At 45.6% G+C, this 21,731-nt stretch overlaps 3 protein-coding genes across 10 annotated transcripts in view; 1 reads left to right on the forward strand and 2 right to left on the reverse strand.

Moving 5' to 3' along the window:
• Positions 1–4,349, reverse strand: part of RPP21 (ribonuclease P/MRP subunit p21) — a 41,734-nt gene extending 37,385 nt beyond the window's left edge. The window contains exons 1-5 of one of the 4 annotated variants that reach the window (XM_037141315.2): positions 3,961–4,074; positions 3,788–3,864; positions 3,610–3,692; positions 2,722–2,847; positions 2,449–2,577 (exon numbers count right to left, since the gene is read on the reverse strand). In XM_037141315.2, the coding sequence (XP_036997210.2) occupies positions 2,495–2,577; positions 2,722–2,847; positions 3,610–3,692; positions 3,788–3,864; positions 3,961–4,017 (426 nt within the window). In that variant the 5' untranslated portion in view covers positions 4,018–4,074 and the 3' untranslated portion in view covers positions 2,449–2,494. Of the gene's footprint in view, positions 1–2,448; positions 2,578–2,721; positions 2,848–3,609; positions 3,693–3,787; positions 3,889–3,960 lie in introns of those variants that run through there. The other 3 variants (XM_037141313.2, XM_037141316.2, XM_037141314.2) reach the window with 3 other exon arrangements.
• An 819-nt stretch (positions 4,350–5,168) lies between these two features.
• On the reverse strand, positions 5,169–21,646 carry TRIM39 (tripartite motif containing 39). Of its 5 annotated transcripts, XM_037141309.2 has the most exons (8): positions 20,557–20,607; positions 20,119–20,202; positions 17,931–18,390; positions 16,309–16,404; positions 9,724–9,954; positions 8,505–8,527; positions 7,858–7,973; positions 5,169–7,141 (listed from the first exon to the last, which is right to left on the reverse strand). In XM_037141309.2, the coding sequence occupies exons 3-8, from the start codon at positions 18,381–18,383 to the stop codon at positions 6,594–6,596; spliced, it is 1,467 nt and encodes a 488-aa protein (XP_036997204.1). In that variant the 5' UTR covers positions 18,384–18,390; positions 20,119–20,202; positions 20,557–20,607; the 3' UTR covers positions 5,169–6,593. The 5 variants fall into 5 exon arrangements, with proteins under 5 accessions (XP_036997204.1, XP_036997205.1, XP_036997202.1 ...); XM_037141310.2 differs by lacking the exons at positions 20,119–20,202; positions 20,557–20,607 and adding an exon at positions 20,745–21,646; XM_037141307.2 differs by lacking the exon at positions 20,119–20,202 and having other exon boundaries at positions 20,557–20,656.
• The window catches only part of TRIM26 (tripartite motif containing 26), a 71,185-nt gene continuing 70,151 nt past the window's right edge, over positions 20,698–21,731 (forward strand). The window contains 1 exon segment of the mRNA XM_053667439.1: positions 20,698–20,767. The gene's annotated coding sequence lies outside the window, so the exon portion shown is untranslated.

Consider the following 21,731-nt stretch of genomic DNA (forward strand, 5'->3'; position numbering starts at 1 on the left):
AGACTCCATCAAATTAGCTAACACTGTTTGACCTGTCTTAGAAATCCCCAGAGACTCTGCCCCACCCAACTGACAGGCCCGCCCAAGCTCCTTTACCATATGGATGGTGGGTCTTGGCTCATGATTCATAACTTCCTAAATCCTCTCAAACAAGCAACAGCTGGCCTCAGTAAGCCCCAGACCTGGCACTAACAGAAGCCAGCCTAGATTCACAGCTTGGTTTCACCTAGGAATCTCCAAGCCCAGCACAAATAACAGTCATCTCAGATTGATTTACAGCTCACTCAGGGTGGCCCCATGTGGGGGAGCTTTGCCTGAAGAGCCTCCCGTTTCCCACAGATGAGAATAAGTCTACCAAGACATGATCTGCTTGGGGAGGAAAGGTAGCTGATCTCTCAAAGGAGAAGGACCTAGAGCCTTTTTCTAAATGACGTTTTATTAGGTTCATTTTGCACAGGAATACAGGTAAAGCTCATTAATCATTGTCGGGCAGTAAGGATCAAACAATAGACAACATACAAAGAACTACTAAGGCTTATTCTGAGTCAGGGTCTGTTAGTTAAAGGGCTACAAAACTTTGTGAAACAAAGTCATTTTCTGCTCAGACCCTTATTATTTAATTGAGAGCTTTCTAAACAAAGCAGGTTTCACAGGATTTTATACATTCTTTCTTAGGCCTGATCACCCAGGGAACCCGCCCTTTCCAGCACAGGGCTGCACCACCCTCTGTCATTGTTTCAGGCTTAAGCCAGACAGGGGAAGTAAGGCAGCCAAGAGATTAGGAGACTTCGCCCAGACAGAATGAGGACTTAGGCTATGTCAAAGCCGAGGGGTGAGGGTCCATCACCCCCTTTTGCTGTAGCCCCTCAAGTCCTTCCCTGGGGCCTCCCCGTGATCATGTTTGTCTTGGGTCACTCCTCCCTTGAGTAATCTTACCCATCATTGGCTAACCAATCAAGCACTGGGGGTCAGGCAGGGTGAAGAAAAAGAAGTGGCACCCCTGCCAGGGAAATAAGCTTTGTCTCCTTAGTGGCTTATGATCTGAAGGTCGCTCGCTCGGCCTTAGCCATGGGGTGTTACAGCTTCTGAAACCAGGCAGGGCGGTTCCCAACAGCCCCAGACAAAACACAGGTGGAGGATGACCTTGGCCTGAAAAACTCAGGTCAGTGCACACAGTGGACTGCTACAGGCAGCATTGGAGCACCACCACCCTCCTCCCATGTAACAGGGTACAGCCAAGAGGGGGGCCTCAAATAGGGATTTGGAATGAGGTCCAGACCTCGAGATGTCCAGGAAATATTAGAAAAATATATAGGATGTCCTCACCTGCTCCCCCCACCAACAGGTGTGAGTTGGGGGAAGGGACACATGGAGCAGGAACATGCAGAGCTGTGTTGTACAACAGCTTTGCAGCTAACCTCTGGAATGGTAATTTAACATATCTATAACCCTTAACTGGTTGCATAGATATGTTAAATAGCTGTGGCCATGCTTTGAGCCAGGGGGATGGAAGGGACTTCCACCCAAGACTTAACTGGGAGGCAACTCCCCCTGGTTACAGTGCCTGTGTGAGAGCTTGGAGATGATTGGTTCCATGACATGGGGCCATACCAGCTTGGACTTGGCATGCAGTGGAGTTACTCTAGGTGGTGCTGTTTGGAACAGAAGAACCACCCAGCCAAGCCCTCAGACAGCCTAAAAAATCATTGTTGATTTAAGCCACAACATTACAGAGTTTTGATGAAGTTGTTGATTTTAATGCAGCATAAGTGAAACACAGGATTTATAAGAAAACAGGAAGAATACTGCATTCTGGAAATAGTAAATTTTGTTTGTATATTTTTGTGGTAAACTGATTAGTTGGCACATAGCAATTCCAGAAATGCTGAAAAATACTGTTTTTGTTGTTTACTGATTCTCAAGAAAACCTTGAGGGTATAATTATGGAGCTTACTTGAATAATGTTTGCCAGTGTCCTTTTGATACCATCTTTGATCTTGTTAGTTGGGTTTGTACAGTTTCCCTTATTAGAATTTTAAAGAAGAAAACCTGGAGATTGGAAAAGACGATCTTGAGGGGACTGAGAGGATCTGAAGTCCTCCCTCCACAAAATTTCCTCCTCATTTAAAAACAGCAGTCTGTCTAGCTCTTCAGTCAGGAATGCCCCAAATACGGAACGCCCAAAGCAGGCTCAGCTCCTTTGCAGACAATCCTAGAGCCTGGTTCCGTTCATGGCCCTGCACTAGGAAGCAGGTGTGAAGGGGCACAAGGATCCTGGATATGTGAGCTGCTCGGTGGGGCCAAGTTGTCTACGGAGATTGGATCTCTCTGAATGGTGGGAGTAGGAGGATGATAAAGACAAAGGAGAAATTAGCTGGTGACAGAGAATACAGACAGAAACAGAAGATAATGAAATTAAGAGTTGAAATACTCACAGACTCTCCAAAGTGAAACAGAATTAAACTTTATTTATTTGGAAGATAGGGTGAATCCATCACTGGTTATTGGAACTCTGAGGCTGCACTTTCTCCTCAATAAGGTGGCTTGTGTTTGGCACGGACTGTGGTGGTTTGGAATCTGGACAATGAGCAGAGTTAAAGTTTTCTAAGGTTGTGACATCTCTCATGTCAACCCAGAACTCACCTATGTGTCCTCTTCAGCCCTCTGTCCCCCATCATCCCTATCTGCCTGGCATATCCCACATTTTTGTCCACTTCTTACCTGCCTGGCTCCCTAGATGGGCCTCAGGCTGGTCTCCCCAGAGCACATGCCCAGGATCATTGAGGAACCGTTGGCTGCGCTGGCATGTTAAGCAGGTCTGTACTGTCCAGCGCTGTCCCCTGCAGCCTGGTATGAAAGTGGGAAAATGGAACAGAGTGCCTTGGTTTAGGAGAAGTAAAGGTGTCGTGCACCCAGTTTTGTCTCCACTGTTTTCTAGTACGAATTCCACCTCTCCCCTACTTTGAATGCAAATCTGATAGTGTGAGATCCCTGCACAAACTATCAATTTCTTGGTACTCTTTTAAGAAGTCCAAACTTCTTTACAAGATTCTACAAGACCTGCCATTTCCTTTTCCAGCTTCACGTCATATGCACTTCACACTCCAGCCTCCTAAACTCTCATTTTCTTCTCAGCACCACAACCTCTCATCTTAAGGTCAACACACAAGGCTAGAATTTCCATCTGCTACTATCTCTTATCATGAATCTCACCACCACTGGCATAAGTAAGAGCACTTTACTCCCCAAATTAAAGCATTTTTCTACACTATTTTGTTGCTGTCTTAGCCTGTCCCATCACACTACACCTTCAATGAGAATAATGAATCAATTACAATGTTTGGCACATCTTAGAAAAAAATAGTTGTTGCATGAATGGTAACGAATCGTTCTCCACGATGCCAAATAACATCTATTCTTACACACGGGCGAGGTTGCCTCATCTGGCAACATCTTTCCCGTCCTGAGCGAGTTAACAACTTAATTCAAGACTGGGACAAAGTCGACTCCTGCTCCTGCGAATCCCACAGCCAACGTCCATCCAAAGCGAGGAAGAGTCACTTGCCCTCCAGTGTTCCCTACTTATCTCACCCCGATATGCGCACTCACTTCTCTGGCGCTGTGTGCAGGTCACGCCCGGGAGGAGGAGGGAAAAGCAGCCTCGACAGACTGTCCTTTTTACCGAGGGGTCCCTGCGGGAGGAGGGGAAGGTGGTCTGCACACCGGCCCTTGCGTTCTCTCTCCCCACCCACCCGGCCCGCAGGCCGCTGTGCTCTGTGCGTCTCACCGCCTCAAGACGAGCCGCCTGGCGATTGTCCTCTCTGTACGGCAATAGAACCTCGACAGTGCCTGGTTCTCGGGGTCCTGCGAGAGGACGCAGTGGGCAGCCTAGGGGAGGGGCGATTACTTGGTGGCTGGCGGCACCAGGGCCCTCCCTGAGCTACCCCTTCACGGACTCACCTGGTACAGGAAGCTGAGCCTCTGGAAAGCCTCCCGGTCCTTCACTGGCCCCGCCATTCAGGCCAGCAGGAGAGCCCTCCCCGAAGACCTGCAGGCCCCACCCCTCAGACTGACGTGCACCAGCAACAGCGCAAAGCCTGCTGGGAAGGCGCTCCACTCTGGTCCTTACTCTGGCGCCACCTTGCGGCCTCACAGATCCATCTGTTTCTAAGCCAGGGTCCATGTATGAATTCTAGCTCCCTTTCTAGTCTTATTCAAGCCCACGATCCGTTATATTAGGTAGACTGGAGCCCATGATCAGTTATACTAGGTAAAGATTGGAGAGGCCAGTAGAACAGGAGAGGATCTCAAACTGCTATACATCTTCAGGACAGAAGACAGGTCCTTTGGCAGCTAGGGTGGGGAGATGGTTCTGTGCAATTTATACCCAGACAGACCTTCTGCCCTACTCTCTGCAGCCAAAGGTGGATATCTGGAAGATCTACAGGTAGAAGGAACAGCAGTTACACATAAAAAAAAAACAAACACTGGTGTCACTGGGAGTGAAATTCTAAAGGATCATGAGGGTGGTGGAGTGAAGGAAGAGGGCTCCAGGCCCTCAGAGAACACAGCTCTTTTCCACTTAACCAAACAAACACATTTCCTGTTATGCAGTCCTAAACACACAGCAGGTGATCCTCACTAACTCCTAGTAACAGGTACTGGGACACAGAAACTTGACAGCAGTATCTCCTGCCCCTGACACTATACCCTACCCCCGACACAGACAGACATGGATCACAATCCCTCCCTCTGACCTTGCTGTGTCCCATTTGTTCTTTTTGGCATCCTATTTGCTTCTGCTTCATAGTTAAGGGCCTCCAATTCCTAAGATCAGAGTAGAGGGATATGAGCTGGAGGAGCAGAACATGAATGAACCCTGAGACAGGAAGAGGGCAGTTTACATCAGGGGAGGGTGAGGTCTTTCTTCCCTCTCAAACCCCATCAGGCTGGGTAGGGGACCAGGACTCCAGCTCAGCAGTGTCTGAAACCTTTTCAGGGATGAGTTTCACAAGTATTCCCAGAATCAAATGAAAGAAGTATGCTTAAAATGTAGGTGGACCACAGACCTTGAACAACACTAAGGGTGAGCCCAGGAACATGCATTTTTAACAGTGATTCTTATACATCAAGAGAAACAGTCGTCAAATTACCACACAACACAGAGATCACTTCAGTGGATCCTTTGTTCCATATTGTTTTACCAACCAAAGCATCTTGCCACAAAGAACCACAGTCAAGGCACAAAGGTAAGAGGAGAGTCTGAACAGAGTCCTGTTGAGGTGGTGGGAGGAACTGAAATGTCCTAAGCTGCAGTTTCTTATCCCAACCTTCTGTGAACCCCATTACCCAAGTAGCAGATAGTCCAAGTCATTTTAGTTTGGTTTGGCATGTATTACTTTACCTTTTTTGACAACATATGTACCCTAGAGATTGTTTATTTTGGCCTAACATTAAATGATTTACATTCTCTGATAGAGGAAATGGCAAATGGCGGAAGATGGCAGCAAACAAGCAGAAGACCGGCTCCTGTGAACACTAGTTCCAGGCCAGATGCACACAAGCACAAGGAAGTTGCCCATCTCGCCCTTCCTTATACACGCCACCCTCCTCTACCCTGTCCTCAGAGTGAGGAAGACTCCATTTCCTTTCTCCATTTCTGGCTTGGACACCTTAGCCAGGTAATAAGGCTAACAACTTGGGACTAACTAGTAACATTCTTTAAGGCCAGAGCTTTGGATAGAAATCTGTTTCTCTTTCTCTAATACCTGACTCTCTCCTTTCCAAGTTCCCCTGGGAAAGCAGTTAAAGGGTAAACTGTCTTACCGGATCTCTGGCACCTCACCCCTGAAGAGGAAGGTACCTGACTTCTTGGAGACAATCAACTATAAGGAGGCAAGCAATAAGCCACTTCTGAAGACTGAGATAGGGACCTAGGTTCTCCTCTTCTTTCTCACCCTCTCCTCTGGCCAATCTACTGACAATGGCAACCTCACTCTGGGTATAGAAGACCAAAGAAATCCTCTCCATTAGTCTCTAGCAATTTGCTCCTTTGGCTGCCTTCCCTAACCTTCTAAATTTTTGATGCCCAATCTCTGCTCTTGGAAAAACTCAACTTCTAGACCCGTGAAAGCAACTGTCATTTATTTTCATTTCAATCTAGAGGTATACACACCTCTGTGCTCTTCCTCAAGAAACACAACTATTCTGGATTAAAGAATCCCCGATGTATAGGGGGTCCTGTTTCCTCCTCTGGTCTGAGCATGTCAGACTCTCCCAGAGATTTTTTTGTTTCTGGAAAAGCCTCTCCTTCCTTCCCAACCTGTCCTGTGTAATAGAAAACCTGATGAACTTCAGGGAAGATGATCCCCTGGGAACTAGCTCCTCACTCAGGGAGGAGACGTAGCTGTGCTCTCATCCTAGACCAGTCCTACCTACTCCTCCACATAAAGCATTCTAGAAACCAAGGTGTCTCTCCCAGATGGTCCAGGACTGGAACCAGGCAGACATGAAGACATTCCAGCAGGTCACAGGAAGGAAGGCCCATTGCTCTTGGTCCTGCCTCATTCCAGTTATTCCCATGTCCCTACCTGTCACTCCCAGTCTGTTGGGGGCCTGATGGTAAGTGGTGCAGCATTCTTCCTTCCAGCCCGGATGCCCGGGTAGAAGAGGGGCCACAGTTTCTCAGTAAAAGTATCAGTGAAGGTGTAGATATGAGAGCGGTCTGTGACATTGTAAAAAGACAGTGTGCCAGCCTCATAGTCTAGGAATATGCCCACCCGCTTGGGTTTCACCTTGATGTGCAAAGGAGTAAAAGGCGTGGTGGTGGCTGCATATTTGTCCCCATTCCACAGTCGCACCCGCCAGTAGCCAGTCTCAGGTAGTGGGGTCAGCTCGCCCTTTCGGCTCACAGAATCCCGGCACACACCCACTGCCCAGTGGGTCTTGTCTCCCACCTCTACTTCCCAGTAATGTCGACCTGAGGTGAAACCCTCAGTAGCCAGGACACAAGGATAGAAGGTGAAACGTCGTGGTGTGTCAGGTAGATCCCGGAGTCTTGTTTCCACAAACTTGACGCTTTTACGATCTTCTGACAGAACTAGGTTAGGATGAGCAGTCTCAGGGTCCAGGGTCACATCCGCTGGCGGGAGAAGCCAGAGTGGGGAGCTAGATGAGGATGGGAATAGCTCAACACCCCTGCCTCACTCTTCCAGCCTGCCTTTCAGAGCCTGTTCTTTTAGGGGTCCCCCAAATGCAGTGGTTTGGTTAACTTTCTCAATCCATGGTGTCACTTGAGGGAGGGGAAGAAACACCAGCCTCACATTTCACCCCAGCCCTAAAATAAGCAAATAATGTGCTCTCCATTTTGTAAGGGCTAGTGATTTAGGCTCCTTATGCCTGGTCTTCCCTCCACGGTCCCTGACATCATCATCTCACTGCAGAGAAGCACCAGGCACAGTACAAGGGCAAGAATGGAAAATGTACATTGAGAAGGATACAGAGAAGACACCATCAGGGTTTAGGGATAGTCCTAAATGACTGTTTAGGTTTATGGCCATTTTCTGTGAATAAATTATTGACATTCTCTTTCACTTTCAAGAGCGAACAAATTTCAGGCGAATTATTTAACCTTTCTCAGTCCCTATTAAGAAAATGTGGGCCTAAAAGTAGAGGACAACTCTGGCTTTTCAGTTGGATTCTGTGATTCTGAGCGATCTAAAGCCAGGTAAAGGGGTGGGTGTGGGTGTGGGCATGGGAAACAACAAACAGGACAACTGAAGCCCGTATGAAGTAGGACCTAAACACTTTCTTCTCTCTGTGAATTTCCTCTCTTCCTTTCTTTTGGGAACAACTCACCAATTAGCTGTTTAAGGATTTTCCTTAGGGCAAAGTACTGTCGGGGGAAATTGCTGAAGTTCTTTTCAAGTTGTATGGATACTGAAGTCACCTCCATGGTCTTCACCTTTTCACATCTAGGAGGGACAGGGAGATAGGGGAAGAAAGGGCAGGGTCAGGGGAAGCTCCATCCTCCCACTTTCTCCCTCCTACCTGAGGACAAACACTTGCGTATTGCTTTCTTTGGCCAATCTACGGAGAGCCATATGGTCCCTTGGACAAATCCTTATCTTAAGAATGAGTCTTGGAACTTTCTGGGGATATTGTTATATTTCATGCAAATGGGTAATTACCCTCCCTTCTCCCAACCCCTTTCTCCTTCCATCTAGTTTGGACACAATTCCACACACAGGCACAGGGAGAATCTGGTTCTACGTTACCTTGATATCTTCCTTAACAAGAAAGTCCTGATGCTCAGCGGGAAAAAGGTAAGGGGCTATTATTCCCTATGATCACTCTCTAACTGGCTTAATTGATGTAATAAACCTTTCCCATATTCTACCCAGAAGCTGCCTGGCTTTTCCATCCTTATTCCCCCAACTCCTCACTGTATTCTAAGTCTCTAAGCCAAGACCTAACTCACTCAGAGAGATGCAGGAATCACTTACTTTTCCAGGGTACTTTTGACATCCTAGAGGGAAGGAGAAAAGAAAGCAATATTGGTGCTGGTAATTAAGGAGGGGGATCCTTTTGCCTGTCCCTACAAGCAAAAGGATCCCCCTCCACCCAAAAGTTCTAGATCTCTAAAATAGGAATAGGGTAAACTGAGGGTCACAATGAAAGGAGAAGAGTTTCCGAGGGATCTGAGTAGTACATCTCTCCCAACCTCATTCCCACTTACAACTTCTGGTCATCACGAAGCTTGGAAATTTACATCACTTCCAAATGGTTTCTTGTGTTTGTCTTTGTTCCTCAAGGACCCTGGGAGCTCAATGCAAGTGCAGGGATTGTGTCTGCTCTTCCCTCTGTCCCCCAAGTACCAACCACACACCTGTCTCCTTGAGGATCATTACAGATAGTTCCAGACTAGCAGTATAGGAATGGATCATACTTCCCACTATCGTTTGGCATCCCCTGTCTGGTACTGGTTAATAAACATTAAGAACTATGTGCCAATCCTGATTTGCAAATACTTGGGGTCCAGAAGACAAAGAAGACAAATCTCTGCCCCCAGGATTTCCCAGTTTAATGTGGAAGGCAGAACACACATACATGAAAGGACATAAGAATAAACACCAAGGAGTACATTAGCATGCAGATCAATGTACAATGGCACCTCACTGATTCAAATGCTGGTAGTTTGATTTCTAAGGTAAGAAACATATTTCCTACAGCCTTGCTAACACGATGCATCTGCTTAAAAGAACAAATGATTTCAAACATTTTAGAGGCATTTACATATCAAAAACAATATATTTTTTATACATAATTTCAAGTGTCTTTCAAACTAGTTTCTATTCTTTTTTAGCAGTAGGTAAATCAAGTTCTAGGACTTAAAAGTAATGGTAACTGCATTTACACAATTTTTAATGCATAGCTTTTTTCATGAATTCAGACTAGACTTCCCTCCTTTCAAAAGAGTGGATTTTTTCCTTTGGCATAAGCACATAATTATTGACAAGACATAAGAACACAGAAATGATTAGAAGGGGTTGGGAGAAATCAGAGAAGCCTCTCTGTAGAAATAGATGCTTTGAGTATGTCTAGAAGAAAGAACTGGGTTTAAAGAAGCAAAGCAGATAAGTGAGCATCCCGGGCTGACAGAACAGCCTGTGCAAAGCTATACTGTGCTCGACCTGAGGGACTACGCAGGGGCAAAGGTCGAACCTTAAGCATCTCGAAGCCTGACTGTAAGCACTTGCCCTCCACCTCGGCAGCCAAGTGGGCCAGGTCCCGGCGTTTGTCTCCTAGGTGAGCAGCATTTTCTCTGAGGCGCTGTAGAATGTCCTGTTCCTCCTCCTCTAGTCGTGAAAGCAACACCTGCTGCTCTTCATCCAGCCGCCTATGAAGCTCTTCAAATTCCTTTAAGATCTGCTGTCGGCGACTCTCCACTAGTCTCTGAAAAAAGAGGGAGGGTGCTATGTTTAGCAGAGCCAGTGGGGAACAGAGTCCCTTTCCCCACCTGCCATGTGTGTGAATTAATACAGATTCCAGTGTTGTTAAAAACAGTTTAACAGGACACTCATGTTTCTCTCCATTGCAATTTCCTTCTGTAAAGAATAGCTCTATCTCCATTGTCACCCCCACTGATGTCCTGGGAGTGAAGACCTCTGGGGAGATAAAAATCAATGTTTAAGAAAGTTTTAATTGTCTTTAATTAACTTTTAAAAAGCTGTATTTTTATGTTTTAGTAAAAATAATTCAAGACTTAAGAACTCAATAATATAATGACAAACCATTTCAATCATCAGAAATATTGGATATGTCTGATGATAAAGTTCTAGCCATTATAATTTGTTAAGAAAAAGAAAGTACAAATACCAGAAAGTGATGAGCTAGGATTGTCATCATTTGTATGTTGAAAATACCACATATAATCAACTGCAAAAGTATCAGAATCAGTAAAATTTTAGTAGTGGACTGTTCTAGGGGACCATTTTGCGTGGTGTGGGGAATGTAGCCCAGCCTCTGATTCAGACTGATTCAGAAAACTGACCGGAAGGTTGGCACACAGGACCCACACCCACTGACAGGTTCTCTGGTGGGGAATCAGGCCTACATTGTATCTAAGCTTTTTTGAGTCTTGCTTTTGCTAAAACTCCCTCACCCTGAATTGAGGCAAGCAAATGTTTACTGCATATCTTTAAAGTAACTTCCTAAAATCTATGCTAAACCTCCCAAGGACAAGTGTAACCAGTTTAACCACTTTTCCCTTTGCATTTGCAAATATCCTTCTTCTGTGATGTAATTAGCAATATCCTCTCCTTTGTTTTCTGTAAAAGGTAACCACCTAAAGCAAACCTGTGCACAGTAAATGAGAGCCATCCTCCATGTAATGTGCCCAGAAAGCAATAAAAGCCTGTCCAGGCAGGGGTTGGAGCCTTCTCTTACTCAGTGGCCATGCCATCCCTTTTCCTCCACAGGACTTTTGCAGTCTGTGTGATTTTTTTCATTGTATCCACAACATACTGAAGCTGCGGGCCTGGTCTGTATCAGATTGTTACAAATATAAATGTAGATTTCAGGGCTGAACCTGTTAAACAGTTTCAAGTCACTTCAGAGAATTGATAGTTGCCATCCTAGAAACAAGTTCCTAAGTTTTTTAAAATTTTTTTCAGTGTGTGGTTGCCTCTTGCACTCCCTCCTACTGGAGACCTGGGCTGCAACCCAGGCTTGTGCCCTACTGGGAATTGAACCAGTGACCCTTTGTTTGGCAGGCCCGTGCTCAATCCACAAGGCCACACCAACCAGGGCTCAAAGTTTCTTAGTAAATGAGTTGCTTGAAATTTGAAACATGCTTTCTCTTAGCCAGAACATGTAGTTGAACTTCTAACACTCCTGAAATTTGATAAGGACTCAAACAGCAGTCAGAACTATTTCTGGGGGTTATCAGCAAACTCATCTTCCTTCTGTACTCATACTGCAACAAGAAATGATCTCCCCAAAGGAGGATTCTCCAAGTGTGATGTCACTGATGGGTAGGAAGCAACCCAAGAGGGGAGCAAAGTGAGACACAGAGACTGGGATTGTGGAAGGAGAAAGTGGATAGGCACTGAAAGGCAGGACTGAGAGTGAATAAGGAGTGGCACCCCAAAGCAAGGATGGGTTGTATACGCCTGCTATTTCTGGATTTCAAGCTAGTTTCCAGGAGAGGCTGACTAGCTCCAGCTCCAGTGCTAGAGCAGCCGCTGCTCCCATTTTACTGTTGTCGTCTCAGGCCCACATTAAAACCAAATACATTTCCATTACATTTACCCTTACATAAAGCACAGCAGCCTGTGTGTGTGTTTAGGGTTGATAAATGGGTGGAATTCAGGATTCATAAATGTGGTAAAAAGGAAGCAAAATGGCTCTCCCTCGTACAACTCTATAATTCCTTCTCTTTTTTCACTCTATTTGTAGGGCAGTGGTTCTTAAGGAGGGTATTTTACCTCCCTCTAGGTGTATTTTAGAAACAGGTTGTGGTGCATTTTTTATTTATCATGATTGGGAGCACTCCTGGAAAAAATGCTAGTTACTCCACCAATATGTGAGGCAATCCTGCCTCACATATTGTTCAACCCTGATGAACTGTCCTTCACCATCTTTGTTCTGCTGCACATTCAAAGACATAGGCCTGAACTTTGGTGCCGTTTTATATATAAACACAGAGTATTTCTTCTACACTTTTAATATATCTGAATTCTTCAGGAATGGCTGAATAAGACTGTATATATTTTTTAAACTTTACCAGAGGTTACTTATCTTTTTGAAAATTATGTTACCACGAGCTAAGATGCTTGCGGTATTTGAGTCAACATTACTTCATAATAACTTCAGTTGAAATTTGTATTTGCTGCATTGTTGATGATGTCATGTGTAGGTGCAAGGATAAAACTCTGTAGTGTCTTTCAGAGTAGTCATGTTCAAATATTACACAGCATATTTTGTTACAAATTACTTTTCTTTTCATTATATTACACTATATTTGGACATGAAAGTCTCTTTGTAAAATCATATAGATAGAATATTTTTATCTACATAAAAATAATTACAAATTATTTTTATTTTATTTTATTTTTTTAAAAGATTTTATTTATTTATCTTTAGAGGGGAAGGGAAGCAGAGAGGGAAACATCAATGTATGGTTGCCTTTCGTGCGTCCCCTGCTGGGAACTGGCCTGCAGGGAACCAGCCTGCAACCCGGGCAGGTGCCCTGACTGGGAATCGAACCGTGACTGTCTGGTTCGCAGGCCCGCGCACAAATTATTTTTAAAAAGGGCATTGGGTCTGATTTTGGAGGTGGAGATGAGTGAAAAGGAGGGAGAATTCAAATGGTCACAAAAAGAAGGTTGGTGGTAACTTACATTTTTAAAAACACCACATCTCTGTTTAAGTATTTAGAGGGTTTTAAACATTTTTATTCCCCTTTCTAGCCCTTACCTTTAAGAAGGTGATAAACAGGAAGAGTAAAGTTGATGACTGGGAAGAAACACATTTTCATATTTTTAAGTTTCTCAGGAGCCCTCCAAAAGATCAAAGAACTTTTTTTAAAGTTCACCTTTGCAATCAAAATTAGTTGAATTAAAAAAATTCAGACTTCCGCCAAGATGGAGGCATAGGTGGATGTGCCGTGCCTTCTCACACAACCAAGTTTAGAGACAACTAAATATTAGCAACAGAAAACACAGCCAGAACACGGAAAATTGAACTTTTCGGAAGTCCATTAACAACAAATTCTTCAGCCTGACCGGTAAGGGGCGAAACCAGCGGCTGGTGAAGCGGGATTGCACAGGAGGTCTCGGTCAGCCGGACTCAGGCGCGGAATCCAGACGCGCGGAATCCAGGTACAGGGTTGGACCTAGTGAGCGACCGAGTGAGCCACCAGGCGAGCGACTGTGGGGGAGACAGCGGGGGGAGCGGTGCTGCGTGTTGACTGTGGTCGCGCATTTGTGCGCGAGCGGACAGGCGAGGGAGTGGGCGGTTGGACCCGAGCCCGGCGGGTCCCCGCAGCAAGCGGCAGTGGAGGGCGCCGCCATTTCCCTGCTCTGACCCCACCTCCACATACAGCGTCATAACCCAGCGACTCTGAGTGGCCCGGCCCAGGTGAACCACCTAAGACGCTAATCCTCACCCAGCTGTGAGAAACAGCAGAGGGGGTCGCCATTTCCCCACCTGACCATGCCCCCACATACAGCGTCACAACCCAGCGACCTGGGAGTCCAAGGCACCGCTTCTCACACTTAAAGGGCCAGAACAGACCAAAAATGTCGCGAGATCTCAAAGCCCCAGCGCCCATAAATCTAAGCGATGAAGAAATAGCAAAACTCACAGACGCACAGTTTAAAACACTGGTCATCAGGATCCTCACAGAACTGGTTGATTATACCGACAAATTAGACAAATATATGAAGGCGAAACTCATTGAAATGAATGGAATTGCACAGGACACCAATAGCAATGAAAAGGAAACTGGGACTCAAATCAATGGAGTGGACCAGAAGAAAGCAAATAATGGCCAAACAGAAAAGAGTCAAGAAGCAAGAATTCAAAGAAATGAGGAGAGTCTTAGGAACCTCCAGGACATCTTTAAACACTCCAACATCTGAATTATAGGGGTACCAGAAGGGGGAAAGGCACAGCCACCAGTGGAAAACTTATTTGAACAAATAATAAAGGAGAATTTCCCCAATCTAGCAAAGGAAATAGACTTCCAAGAAATCCAGGAAGCTCAGAGAGTCCCAAAGAAGTTGGACCCAAGAAGGAACACACCAAGGCACATCATCATTACATTAGCCAAAATTAAAATGAAGGAGAGAATCCTAGAAGCAGCAAGAGCTAAGGGGACAGTCACCTACAAAGGAGTCCCCATCAGACTGTCAGCAGATTTCTCAAAAGAGACCTTACAGGCAAGAAGGGGCTGGAAAGAGGTATTCCAAGTCATGAAATCCAAAGACCTACAACCAAGATTGCTCTATCCAGCAAAACTTTCATTTCAAATGGAAGGACAGATAAAGTGCTACTCAGATAAGGTCGAGTTGAAGAAGTTCATCATCACCAAGCCCGTATTATATGAAATGTTACAGGGACTTATCAAAGAAAAAGAAGTTAAAGAAACATGAACAGTGAAAGGACAACAAACTCACAGTTATTAACAACCACACCTAAAACAAAAGCAAACTAAAAGGACAGCTAGATCAGGAGTGGAAACATAGAAATGAAGATCTCAAGGAGTGTTAGCAACAGGGGAGTGGGAGGAGGAGAAGGGGGGAGAAGGTACAGAAAATAAGTAGCATAGACAGTAGATAGAAAATAGATGGGGGGGCAAGAATAGCATGGGAAATATAGAATCTAAAGGAATTGAGACACATGGTCATAAACTAAAGGGGGGGTAATGATGGGGGGGTAGGGTGGAGGGGAATGAAGAGGGGAATAGAACGACTGTAACAGCATAATCAATAAAAAAATTAAAAAAAATTCAAATGTTTGCTTTGTTAAAATGTATACAGAACTAAGGTAAAGCCCTTGCTTTCTGTTGAAATGTCATTGGTAAATAATTAGTGTTTCTACTATTTTCAAATGTGTTTAATTTCTGGGGAGCCCGAAATCTCAACATCAAAAGCTCATATTTCTTCTGGAATCCTTTAATGAAGTCCAATTTCTACGTTGTCTTGTGAACTTGCAAGTATGCTTTTTACGCCACATTATTATTTATTTTGTCTACTTGACTGTAAGCTCAAGGAGGGCAGGGGCTGAACTAGTATCCCCGGTTTTGCCACAAACTGCTTGTATGATCTTGAACTAGACCTGGACTATCCAGGTTCTGCTTCCACCTGTGTAAATTGGGGATAATAATACCTACCTTATAAGGTATCTAAGTTGCCAAAGACAGGGACCACAACACTTGCCAAAGATGACCTTACGACTTCCTTCCCTTTGTTATCTGGCTTCTTGTTATCTAGCCTGAACTTGTAAGTTCAGCTGGAGCAGAGCCCTAAGTCCTAATACAATGCTGTAAGTTTTGAATGTCATGAACACTCAATGAATTAATGCCCAGAATTCAATAAATATTGGTTATTGTTACTGTTATTATTAATATTTTTTCACTGTCCAACAGAAGAAATAAGAGAGATACCAGAACATCATGCTACAAATATGGTAATGCTATGAAAAAGATGCAAAACCATATGAAATTAAGAGAGCTAATTTCTGAAGGGTCAGGAAAAGCTGCATAGGAAGTGGCTTTCAAGTTGCCTAAAGGACAGATAGGATCTTACAGGTAGAGGACGGGGAGGGAAAGAACATTCTAGGAATATCACCTGGCATTGTTGAGCTTACTTAAGATAATGTGGTCCTAATGTCATTAGGCAGTTCTGGAAACTCTTGGTCAGTTCCTTCTTCCTTCCTGCCCAGTGAACCTTCCAAATTCTCCTCCCTTCAGTTGCTCTAAGAAACTCCTATGTCTGCACTCCTAGTGGAGCCTCCTTCCCTGCCATACAAAGAAAAGGAGACCAAGAGGCATGAACTTTCTCAACTCGCCAGATGTAAGACATTCTGTCTGTCCTTCACTTCTTTGATCCTTCTCCTCAACACTTAATTCATGACAAGTAATTTTAAGTACAATGTTTAATGACAATCAAACCTAAGAAAATACTATCATTTTTGAGAGAACAGCGTTTTTTTAATTAATCAGAACTGGTGGATTAAATAACATGTAGTTAATGTTTGGTTAATTTCCTGTTGTGAAGCCCAAATGGGACCTCTTGCCTTTACCTTGAGCTCTGCAGGCTTCTTCTCTTCAGAGGACTTACAGCGGGTGATCTCCTGCAGCTTCTGCTCCAGGGGCTCCAGGCACTTCTGCAGTTTTTCCTGAGGGGTTGGAAGTGGGAACGGTGGCATCTGGGGTTGACTGGTACAGCCTACATTCAGATGTTAACCCATTTGTTTTAAACTGCATCCTACCCATCTCACCACCAACTGCATATAGGTTCCTTTTCCTGCCACCAGCCTGTCCCTATCGCCTTCCTTGCTCACCAAAAGTTTCCTCTCACTGAATCTCAGTAGTTCAGCTGTCACCAACCCTATCCATCTCCTAACTCAAATAACTGCCTATAACTGTCAGTGACCTTCTGTACCCTAATGTCCTTCTTTAAACTTGTATCCCCACCCAAATCTAACCATCTGCAAATAAAATCTTAATTACTTATACTGTAAACTACTTTAAATCTTATATCCAAGATTTTAACATAATTAAACAAAGTACATGATGAAGTGCTAAGACATTAAAATCTCTAGATTCTGTTACTTAAACATTTACACTGTGTCCCCAAAATAATTTAAACCAGATGCCATGTAATTCATTATCTGGGGAAGAAGCAAACAAGACTGATTCACCTTCCTCTGGTGGTGATCAGTCTAGTGAAATGATGTTATTCCCATTACCAATGGGAAGAGAAGGGGTACTATGAGCAGAGGGACACAAGAAACTAGACCACCTTTCAGTTCTTCCTAACTTAGATCTTCTCCATGTGGTCTCATTTATTTATGCAAAATATGATACAGTCCAAGACCACTCATACTCAAACATGTTAGAAAAGTCAGAGAGAAATTTTGGGTATTCCTCGCCATTGCTCTTCTTCATGCTTGAGTACAATTAATCAGATGTACTATGTGTCCCCTGCATATGCAGCTCTGAGGGGACTAGAGTGAGGATCAGATACAATCTTGTCCTCAGGAGCTTACGAGGGGGGACCCAAAAAGACCCGGAATTTATGTATAAAATATTGTGTATTTATTCTTACATGTTTAAACTTCAGTCACCTTCAAAGTACTCTCCATTTGATGCAATACACCTATTGAGACATTTTTTCCACTGCTCAAAACAGTTTTTGAACTCGTCGATTTTGATGTCTTTTAGTGCTTCTGCAGTTTCTTGTTTCACCTCTTCCACATTGGCAAAATGTTTCCGTTTGAGGATTTTTTCATTTGGGGAAAAAAAAAAAAGTTGCTTGAGGCAAGATCAGTGAATAGGAAGGGTAGGGCATGGGAGTCATGGTGTATTTGGTCAAAAACTGCTGAACAACTCAGTGAGGTATGGGCAGGTGCGCTCATAAATCACCCATCATGAAATAGGCAAATGTGTTGACAGTCCTAAAAAAAATTCACTGAAGCCAAACACAGCCTCTCACAACAAGCCAGTTGGTACACTGACAAAGATGGGTGCCTAGAACAGTCACCTAGTGGGGGAAGCCTGTACTACAAGGGGCCCACCCTGGAGAAAATAATTCCGGTTTTTTTTGGGTCCCCCCTCATATGATGCTCTCCTCAGGGAACCCTCCCACCTCTGTGTTCCTCCTTTATGCCCCACATTGACATCATGTACTCTAGTTCCCCACCTTGTACTCCTGTGTGGCATCATCCAGTGGTGCGACATTGTGGGCCCGGTGGGTGTGGGAAATTGCACATATCAAACATACAGCTTCTTGGTCCTCATAGCAGAAGAGGCTGAGGGCCTCATGGTGCTGGGGGCAGAGGCTCTCATCCCGGATCTTCCGCTTGACAGCCTGGAGCTGCTTGGCAATTTCCACCATACTGCCTAGTTGACGATTAGGGCGAAGACTGCGGTAGCGAGAGGTCTTGCGACAGACAGGACAAGGAAAGTCCCTCTCTAGGTCCTCCCACCAGCGGGTGATGCAAGCTTTGCAGAAGTTATGCCCACACTCAATGATAACAGGCTCCTTCAGATACTCCAGGCACACAGAACAACTTGCTTCCACCTGTAAGTTCTCCAGAGCAGCAGCTGTGGAGGATGCAGAGGCTCCAGCCTCTAACAGACTTGTCTCTGCCATTATTTAACTTGGAAATAGGAAGAGGGCAGACAAAAATGTTAGATGGAGGTTTAATTTTTTTTTTTTTCATCCCTGTCCTGACATTTACCCACATGTAAAATCCTAACTCCAGATTCAGCCCCATGTTGGTATTTTACATTTTCTCTGTCACTAGATTCAACCTTTCATTTCTCCATTTCCAAAACTTGTGATTCCTGGCCATACATTTTTTTTCAACAGCAAACTGACACATGACCCCCCAATATCTTTTGTCTTTCATCTCTGCTTTCCCTTGTTAGAAACAGGTTTCCTTCAACTCTAGCTCTGCCTATTTCTCCTGATCCAGGTTTATTCCACTTGTATCCTAAAACCAATAGTTCTAGATCAATGTATCCCTAGTTCTGCATATTTTTTATAAAGCATTTTTTAAGTTTAATTATTGTTCAAGTACAGTTTTTTGTCTTTTACTCCCATCCCAGCCTACGTCCCCAGTGCTCCCCACTTCCCTCCCATTTCCACCCCAGTTTTGCATATTTTTCTAATAGATGAGAAAGGAGTTTGGGACAGTGCAGAGTGTCATAAAAGTCAAAGTATTAAGATTTAGTAAATTAGGTATATAAAGTTTAATGTTACAGAATACTTTTATCACAACAGTCCATTGGAACCTGAGCCTGATTCTCTGCCACTGTTCTCTCACTTTTTCCGATGGAATTAGTTATGCAAGGGTAACAACCTCCTCTTTTCAGGAAAGTTTTGGTATTATTCTTCCTTTTGTCAGACTAGCCTAGAGGAAGTGTGTCCTCTTCTTGGAATGAAATGATGCACACATCCCATTTTCATTTGTGCATTTGGACCTTTGAAACTGCTGAAATGATAAATTCATGGCAACAATACTAAAGAGTGTATTACTGAGCCCAGGCCAATAACTTCTTTAAAAGAGGGCTGAAAAGTCTATTTGAAATATTCAGCAGTCTCATGAAACAGCTATTGATAACTAACTCATTAGATGTACAGTGCCTCCAGTTAATAGGTTTTGGAGTGGTTGGGAGAGAAAAGTAAAGATGCAATCAAAATCTCTTTGAAGTGAAGCCTCAAAGGAATTGGAAATGCATCAGAGATTTAGAAAGCAGAAGTTGGTCCCCTACTCTATCCTTAAAACCTAATTTTTACCCATGAGATGGTTGATTTCCATATTGCCATGACCCCTCCTGTCCATCCTGACCCTCCCCTCCAAGGAACCCAACAGAAGGAAAGAACTTCAGTAGGTCTACGTGCTGAGAGAGAAGCGACCATATGATGAGCTGGGTTAACAATAATTGTTATTCCTGTATGCCTATTGATGGCACATGTGAAGCGTTTAATTTGGAGTGGTAACTGATTTGGAACTCAATTTGTTTCCTCAACCAGGAGAGAATGCTTAGTTAGATGATGTTTCCCCTCCTATGGAACCCCAATTTTGAGTAGTGACCTGGCCCTTTTCCCAGTCTTCTAGAAATTAGATGGCCTCCTCACCTGGGGCGAGTTGGATTGTATGCAGAATTAGGGAGCTGGCGTTAGGGATCTAGACTTGCAAAGTGTGGTGTGAAAACAATGGGGAAAATCTTGGGAAGCATGGAAAGGATTGGGGCTACAGCCACAGTGAGGCCTCGGGCGCATCTGGGTTGGTCATTTGTTTCCCTCTATTACTCGTATCTCTGTAGAAGGGCAAACTTCAGGCATGTTCTCGTTTTGTTTCTACCACTGTCCGGGGTCCCACCTTGCGACCCTCTCCTGAGCGTGGTCCACACGACTCGATCCCACCCCCGTCTCCATCTTCTACCGTCAGATCAGGTGCAGGGTACTGGAGAGAGGGAGAGGTTGGCAGAGAGGAAGGGATGCGTGTCCAGGTGAGGAGTGTGACGTGAAGGTGGGGTGCCTGCTGCTAGAAAGCAGCCCAGACCCGCGAAGACAGCGTCAGAGTTCCACCCGGGGAGGCGAGCAGCAGCGGGACAGGGGAACGCGGGGTAGCCAAGCAACGCCGGACGCGCTGACGTCGCCGGGTGGCAAAACGTCCGCCCGGGCCCGAGGCGGGCGGAGGCAGCTGTGGTTGCGTGCGGGCCGGTGGCGCAGTGGCGGGGCGCTGGGACGCGGCGTGTGGAGACGGGCGGTGGGGGCAGGCCCCGGAGCCCGGGCTCGGCGGCGGGACAGCACCTACCTTCCCGGCCTCGGGTCCGGCAGTGCGGGGCGCGGAGCCGCCGGAGCGCTGCCTCCCTCTTTCCTCCTCCCCCCTCCCTCGCCCGCAGCGCGACACACAATACTCGCCGGAAACGGAAGCCGCGCCGAGCGGCTTGTGTCAGTGGAAGCCGGGTATTACCGGGTGGCTGCGGGAGCGCTTAGCCGTACCTGCAGAAGACCGGAGGCCAGAGGTGAGAACGAGCTGAAGGAGTGAAGGGTGGGAAAGGACCCAGAGGGGCAGGTGGCTGAAGCGTGGTTGTCCAGGTGGTCCGTGGACTCCACTGGTGAATGGGCCGCGCATGCGCGTGGCTGAGCTCTGAAGCCCATTGCCCGCCAGGCGCCGCCGGGCGCGAGCTGCGAGGCTGTCCGGTCTGGTTTGGGCTTGGGCTCCGCTTGCTTCGGATGCTGCTGGGAGCCGCAGAGGCAGGGCGGGTGACGGACTTTGAGCTACAGTTATCCTCCGCCGGCCAGACCCGGGGGAAAGTGGCTAGTTGAGGAGGCTGCCACTTACGTGGCTGACCTGCTGGTCTCACCGAATACGTCACTTCCGACTACTTTAGCGTTATTTATTTACCTTAATGGGAGTAAGTTCTCGCAGCCTTGGGCTTCAGGTGCTCCTCGCCGTATCCCTGCTAGGTGGGCGTTGAGGAAATGATCGTCTCCGCTGGAGTGGGACCCGCGAGAGAGCTGGTACTGCGATTCTGCTGCTCACTTTTGTATACTCAGATCGTCGCTTCGCGTAACAGCAAGCGTCCTGAACGCCCTAAAGCTGCGTGCAAGCCCAGGCCGGTTCTTTTCACTGCTAGGGATGTGACTTGAGCTTCTCCACAGGAGTAGATAGTGCTTGTGTGGACTCCAATGCATTACACCGACCTTGCTGCTGGAAGCTTCTTAGGCCTGCGACTTTGGAGAAAGAGGGTGTGATGGGCGTCCGGAAGAGCTCGACCTACGAGTGTAGGACCCTTCTGGTTCAGAAGGCAGCTTGCCCAGCTTTCTCTACCCCAACACTTGGCATGTAAAATGCTGACTGAAAGAGATGAGCAAATTTCGGTGTACCCTCCCAGGGCAATGGTCAGTGGCTCAAAGTGTTTCTGTGTAACTTGCGATACTGTTACAAACAATGTGGTATTTATCCTCTCATCCTGTGAGCTACAA

The sequence above is a fragment of the Artibeus jamaicensis genome, unplaced genomic scaffold (genome assembly GCF_021234435.1).
Source record: "Artibeus jamaicensis isolate MK-2021 breed Jamaican fruit bat unplaced genomic scaffold, CSHL_Jam_final contig_469, whole genome shotgun sequence".
NCBI lineage: Eukaryota > Metazoa > Chordata > Mammalia > Chiroptera > Phyllostomidae > Artibeus > Artibeus jamaicensis.

Coding starts and splice junctions, on each gene's coding strand:
- TRIM39 (XM_037141310.2), bottom strand. CDS start 18,383: ATGGCAGAGACAAGTCTGTTAGAGGCTGGAGCCTCTGCATCCTCCACA. Junction 16,405..17,930: donor ATGCCACACAGGAGTACAAG/GTGGGGAACTAG, acceptor CCAACCCCTCAG/GAAAAACTGCAGAAGTGCCT. Junction 7,142..7,857: donor AATCCTTAAACAGCTAATTG/GTGAGTTGTTCC, acceptor TTCTCCCGCCAG/CGGATGTGACCCTGGACCCT.